We start from the raw sequence: 6,499 nt of genomic DNA, 5'->3' as shown, positions 1-6,499 counted from the left end.
CATCCTTCCTTTCAGCCAGGAAATGGTCATCAGTCTGCTCATTCTTCTTTCCTCTCCAGAGAAGGGGGAGAATCAAGGCTTCTCTGAGCAGTTTATCCCCGCTTCCAGCCTCTGATTCTTTCCGCCTCTGATTCTTCCCATCCCAAAGCAGGGTGCATAATTTAAGATATCCAAAGCGAAATTCAAGGAGGCATATTTATCTCCTCCTCCATTTTTTTTCTTTTTCTTTTTAATTGAAGCTCCTCCTCATTCTCAATCCCTCCCAGCCTAATTATTTGCCACATGCTGCTGGCCAGCCTGCCTTTGAAATCTCTCCCCAGGCTCTCTCTTTCTCTGTCCTGTGGCCTCCTCCCAGGTCTCTCTGTGTCCAGGCTCCCCCCAGAGGTGGCCTCCAGTCTGGAGGACCCTCATTCTCCATCACAACACGTGCTTTGTCTTCAGAGTGCCAATCACAGCCCAGAGTCGTGTCCTTCTGCTTGACTGTGGACTCCATCAGCTCAAGGACCCTGGCACGTAGGTCTGGTTCATCAGGATACTCTGGGCAGCACGACTGGCGTCGTACAGCATGAACTCAAGACATGTCTGCTGAATGTTTGCTGAATAAGAGGAAGGGTGAATGTGTGGAAGAGAGGAAGTGTAAGTGGAAGAGAGAATGCGCGGTAAATGAGTGGACGGATGAAAGGGTGAATGGATGGAGGGATGGATGGACAAGCACATGGACGGGTGCGTGGAGAGAGAGATGGATGCATGATGGATGAGTGTCTGCTCGAAAATGTGGATAGATATACGGAAGAGTGGAGGGAATTCCCTGGTGGTCCAGTGGTTAAGAATCTGCCTTCCAATGCAGGGGATGTGGGTTCAATCCCTGATCAGGGAACTAAGATCCCACATGCTCTGGGGCAACTAAGCCCTCTCACGGCAACTAAGATCCGACACAACCAAATAAATAAATATTAAAAAAAAAGAAAGAGTGGATGGTTAGATGAAAGGTGGAAGAGATGAATGGATGGGGGGAAAAATGAGCTAAATTTTTCCAAAAGGAACTTCTTTTGCAGACAGTCGACTCTCCAAGTTCCAATGAAACAATTTATTGTCAAAGAGTAGTGATGCCAGTGGCAGCGTCCCCACTGAGGGGACCAGCCCAACTCCCGTCTGTGAACCGGGGGTCTTCTCCGCCCAAAACCCCAGGGGCTGGCAGGAGACAACAGCTGAAGGGAGGGACAGTCGAAAGGAGGGAGTTCACAGTATCTGGGGCCTAACTTCCGGGTTCCCTGAGGCTGATCTAGACCGATGATGAGCAGTTTCACCTGAAGAAGCGGCAGGAACGCACATTTGAGGGATCTTTCGAGAAGCTTATCTGTGATTCTACAGCAGGCCTTGAGTCACATGGCTCCTTTTTTTTTTTTCTATTTCAAACTCCAGGCTGAAAGTTCTAGAAGACAATAGAAATGGCTGTCAGTGTCGTTCATCCAAAGGGTACCCTGTAAGCCCCACTGTGTGACAGCAGCTTTCCATCGATGCTTTCGAGGGCTGGGCAACACCGCCACCAACAAGAGGGCCAAAAGGCTTTGCTGGGCTTATGGGCTGGAGGAGGGGCGTGCAGACACGACGGGCTAGACACACGCCTTCCCCGGGGGCACAAGGGCTGTGCAGAAAGCACGAGACGTGATAAGGGAGGTGGTGGGGAGGGACCTCACTGGGGCGATCTGCGGAGGCCTCGGGATCTGATGGGCGGTGACAAGAAGCAGCCGGTCATGGCAAAAGAAAGGGGACAGTGGTCACAGGCCGTGGGGGTGCTGCATGCCGAGGTCCTGAGGTGGGACTGATCTCTGCCAGGGCTGGAATCAGGGGAGGACGGGCAGTCGGGCCAAGGCAGAGGCAAGAGGATCTGCAAGTTACTCCACGGTCCGCGGGCTCCTTAAGGAGCATCTCCTCACTAACTTCCTAACCGAGGGGCAAACCTGCTGCTGAGTGAGTGGCCCTCGGAGACTGAGCAGACCGGAAACTATGGTCCTGAAAGGGGCCGTTAGGTTTGCTTTTACATTTCCATGGTATGGGCTGGACGGGGAGGGACTGTCAGACAGGCCAGCATCGACGGGAAGGCTGGATGGCCCACGCGGTAAATGTGGGTGGAGCATCTGTGAGCCAGGCCAGTGACGTGAGCGGGGAACACAGAGATGCAGAGACAGACTCCACCTGGTCCTCACGGAGCTCATCGCCAGCAGGTGACTGTGACAAGTGGCCATGTTCCAGGGCATCCCGGACAGAGGACAGAGGCAGAGCCCTGGAGGAGGTGGACTAGAAGGAACTTAGCGACTGCCCGGAGGGACAGGGTGGAGGGGCAGGGAGAGAGGGATGTGGGAGGAGCCAGAGGTCCCTCAGATAGCTGTGGGGGTGGGGACAGAGACTGGGGGGGGGGCGAGCTGGGTGGAGGAGGTCATGCCTTCATTTTTGGAGAGTGTGCTAGGTTCCTGAACAAACAAACCACCTGGCATTTCTGGAGCGCTCTGCGCCCAGGCACTGGGCATAAAAACATCAAAGGGCATCAGTGGAGACAGCGGTGGGAGCCAGGGACAGGGTTGAGACCCCCCTGGTTCTTCCTGCTGGAACCCACCTAGGGTGCCATCTGGAGGTCCAAGGGGTCATAGGCGGATGCCTGCAGGTCCTGCAGCAGGGCTTCCAGATCGTTCCTCAGTGTGGAGTAGGGCGGCTTCTCCTCGTACTGGAGGGCCATCACCACCTTCAGGTACTGCTGCAGGGTCTCTGCGGCCAAGACACGGGGGAGGCTGAGCCTGGGGGGCTGTGCCCAGAGGGTCTCATGTGGGAGGCTGAGCCCGGGGGCTGTGCCCAGAGGGCCTCAGCCACGGTGCTCCTTTGCTCAGTGCTTCCTCTGTGCCCGGCACTGCTGCAGCCACTTAGATTTTAGGTTTTTTTAAACATTAAACATAAGCACCGGGAAAGTGGTACCAAGAGCAGCAGCGTGCCTGTCGCCTAACATCACTGATAGGGATAGAATAGGACAGTGTAGGGAAACAACAGCCAGTCAAGACAGCGGTGGTCAGGTTCTCTTGCTGGGCTCCCTCACACTGCCGTCCCACGGTCCTCTTGCTCTGGTCCACATTCTATAAACAGTAACTCTGCGTGCTTATCAGCTGCTAAACAGCTGAGATCGTTTATAGCACTGCGCAGGAGAATCATGCCTATAGAAGCACCACCTGAAAAGCCCTTGCCGCGCAGTGGGATGACGTCAACCATTAGAGAAGAATAAAGCCTGTCTGCCTTGCTGCTGCTGAACAAAGCGTGTCTGTAGTTCCTCGCATTTTCTTCCAGCTTCTTCCTATCTGTTGCCTGGCTCTCAGCTGGCCTACCCTGGGCTCAACTATAGCAAGACAGATAGTTACTCAGGACGTTGTAGAAGCCCCAGTAGGGAACTATAGATAGAGAGGAAACCTAGGCAACTTTTGGAGACCACTGTAAGTTAATGCCGCCTCAAGATAGGTACTGGGGCTTCCCGGTGGCGCAGTGGTTAAAAAAATCCGCCTGCCAACGCAGGAGGCACAGGAGATGTGAGTTCGATCCCTGGGTTAGGAAGATCCCCTGGAGGAGGAAATGGCAACGCACTCCAGGACTCCTGCTTGAGAAACCCCATGGACAGAGGAGCCTGGTGGGCTACAGTTCTTGGGGTCGCAAAGAGTTGGACACAACTGAGCAGGCATACACACAGCCCGCTTAATTCTGGGACAGAGCCCCTGCTGGCTTGCACCTCTCATAAGCATCCTATATTAATAAATCTACACTGTGCCTATCATTTTGCCTCTTGCTGAATTCCTTCTGAGCTGAGACAAAAAGAATCTGAGCCTTGGTAAGATCAGGCATCAGGTGAGTGATTCCAATTAAAAGACTGTGGGGTCAAGTCCTAATCTGAGGTGCACGGATTTATCATCAGCTATAAACTCACGCCAACCTTGTTTCATCAAAACCCCTACTGCTTCCCCCTCCTGTACTGTTTTAAAGCAAATCCCAGCTGATTATATTATCTCTAACGATTCTGTACGTATCTCTAAAATGGGGCCAAAAAGTTTTTACTGTGAAGTGCTGGAGAGTAAATATTTTTGGCTCAGAATGCGGGGAACCTGTGAGGGGAGGACCAAACTCTGCTGTTCCCCCACAAAAGGCCCAAGAAGGGAGGCCGGGAAGCCAATGCGCGTGACTATGCACCAAGACTGCTTCACTGGTGGGCACTGCAGCTTGAATCGCGCAGGTTTCTTATGTCACGAAAGGATGTTCTTTTGATGTTTTCTCAAAAGGTACAAATGAAATTATAAACAAAACAGAAACAGATGTATAATTAGAAAGGAATTTTGTCATATGAAATATGTATTTCTAATTATAACCCGTTACTCACATATATATATGACTATAAATATGTATCACTGAAGCTAGTATCTCATTAAGCATTTCTGAGCTTCGGCAAGGCATTCATACTTTTTCTGTCTTTTAAGTTTTGCTTATCTGTTTATTTTTGGCTGTGTTGGGTCTCCTTTGCTGTACTCGGGCAAGTGGGAGCCTGCTCTCGAGTTGTGGCGCCTGGCCGTCTCACTGCAGTGGCTCCTCTTGCTGCAGAGCACAAGCTCTAGGGTAAGTGAGCTCAGCAGCTGGAGCTCCCAGGCTCTAAAACGCAGGCTCAGTAGTTGTGGCACATGGGCTTAGTTGCCCCTTGGCATGTGGAATCTTCTCAGCTCAGGGATCCAACCCATGTCTCCTGCACTGGCAGGTGGATTCTTAACTACTGGACCACCAGGGAAGTCCTTTGATTTTTTAAAAAAAACCACCTGACCCTCCATTCCTGAGAGAATTGCTGTTAACATTCGCTGGACATCCTCTGCAATGCTTTCTTCTCATATTTTCTTCTCTGATGAGATCTTTTAATAATGAAAATGGGATCTGACCATGTGTGGTTTATATATATATATATATGTATATATATGTATGTATTTGGCTGCAAGGGGTCCTACAGTTGTGGCACATGGGATCTTTGATCTTCGCTGCGGCACGCAGAATCTTTAGTTGCAGCATGTGGGATCCAGTTCTCTGACCAGGGATCAGACCCAGATCCTCTGCACTGGGAGCCCAGAGTCTTAACTACTGGACCACCAGGGAAGTCCCTGTCTTCTTCACTTTTAAAATCCCCATTAAATGGATTTCATGACTGACTAATGAGTTACAACTGCAGTTTCAGCTGACGTTAAGTGTATTTTACACAATTTAAAAAATATCCATAAAATTCTACAAGCATTGACACAGAAAATCTCCAAGGAATCTTCTTAGATGAAAAAGTAAGTCAGAGACAAATATAGGTGATATGATTATGTTAAAAAACCCCACACATTATGTGTATGTGGTTACATGTGTGCGTGTGCGCCGCTGTTGTTACTGTTCAGACACACTTTGAATTTGGAGGGGGGAAGATTTTTGTTTCTACGAGGGGCACAGATACACATGTGATTTGGAAAACTCGAGGGAAATAGAGGGGTGTGAGGACAGGCATCCCCGGGATGGGCCCGAGTCCTGGTCCCTCCACAGCCCCTGCCTGCTCCCTCCCTTGGGACATACCTGAGGGGGTGATCCAGCGACTGCACTGTCCCACGAGGCCCTCCGGGTTGTCAAGAAACCTGACGGGACAGAGGCACGCATGAAAGGCCTTTCAGAGAAGGACAGTCACCTTTTGAAACAGTATGTCTGGTAGACATGCCCTAGTTTTCCTTATTCTCATTAGTTGTGATCTAGAACAGGGGTCCCCAAGCTTCGGGACCTAATGCCTGATGATCCGAGGTGGAGGTGATGTGGTAATCATAGAAATAAAATGTACAATAAATGTAAGGCGCCTGAATCATCCTGAAACCATCCTCCCACCCTCCACCAGTCAGTGAAAAACTGTCCTCCACAAAACCAGTCCCTGGTGCCTGAAAGGTTGGGGACCACTGCTTGAGAGAGTCACCGTGGACACTGGATGAGTGAATTCTGAACGAGGTGTTTAGGGGAAGCACAGCGTTAAGTACTTGCAGGCTTCCAGCTGCAACATTTTTACCAACTTATCAATAGAGCACCTGGTTTCGCCTGTGTGTGTGCCTGCAGGCATTCTCAGTCGCTTCAGTTGGGTCCGACTCTTTGTGGCCCCTCGGACCATAGCCCACCAGGCTCCTCTGTCCATGAGATTCTCCAGGCAAGAATCCTGGAGTGGGTTGCTAAGCCCTCCCCCAGGGGATCTTCCCCACACAGGGGTCAAACCCGTGTCTCTTAGTCTCCTACATTGGCATGCAGGTTCTTTACCACTAGCACCACCTGGGTGCCACACACACACCCCCCTCTTGGACCATGAAAGAAAAATGAAAAGTTAGGGGGTAGGGATAAATTAGGAGGTTGGGATTAACATATATATGCTCAGTTCAGTTCAGTCGCTTAGTCGTGTCCGACTCTTTGCAACCCCATGAACCACAGC

At 50.8% G+C, this 6,499-nt stretch overlaps 1 protein-coding gene across 2 annotated transcripts in view; it reads right to left on the bottom strand.

Moving 5' to 3' along the window:
• Positions 1-1,066: 1,066 nt before the first annotated feature.
• Positions 1,067-6,499, bottom strand: part of VRK3 (VRK serine/threonine kinase 3) — a 40,136-nt gene continuing 34,703 nt past the window's right edge. For both annotated transcript variants that reach the window (XM_055411550.2, XM_055411551.2), the window contains exons 13-15: positions 5,614-5,672; positions 2,615-2,763; positions 1,067-1,432 (exon numbers count right to left, since the gene is read on the bottom strand). In XM_055411550.2, coding sequence (XP_055267525.2) covers positions 2,615-2,763; positions 5,614-5,672 — 208 coding nt within the window. In that variant the 3' untranslated portion in view covers positions 1,067-1,432. The remainder of the gene's footprint in view (positions 1,433-2,614; positions 2,764-5,613; positions 5,673-6,499) is intronic.

Source organism: Moschus berezovskii, chromosome 22, assembly GCF_049115385.1.
Source record: "Moschus berezovskii isolate FMDL1 chromosome 22, NW_MosBer_1.0, whole genome shotgun sequence".
Taxonomy (NCBI): Eukaryota; Metazoa; Chordata; class Mammalia; order Artiodactyla; family Moschidae; genus Moschus; species Moschus berezovskii.
The sequence above is the reverse complement of the archived record's forward strand: the minus strand, read 5'-3'. Positions and strand labels throughout refer to the sequence as shown.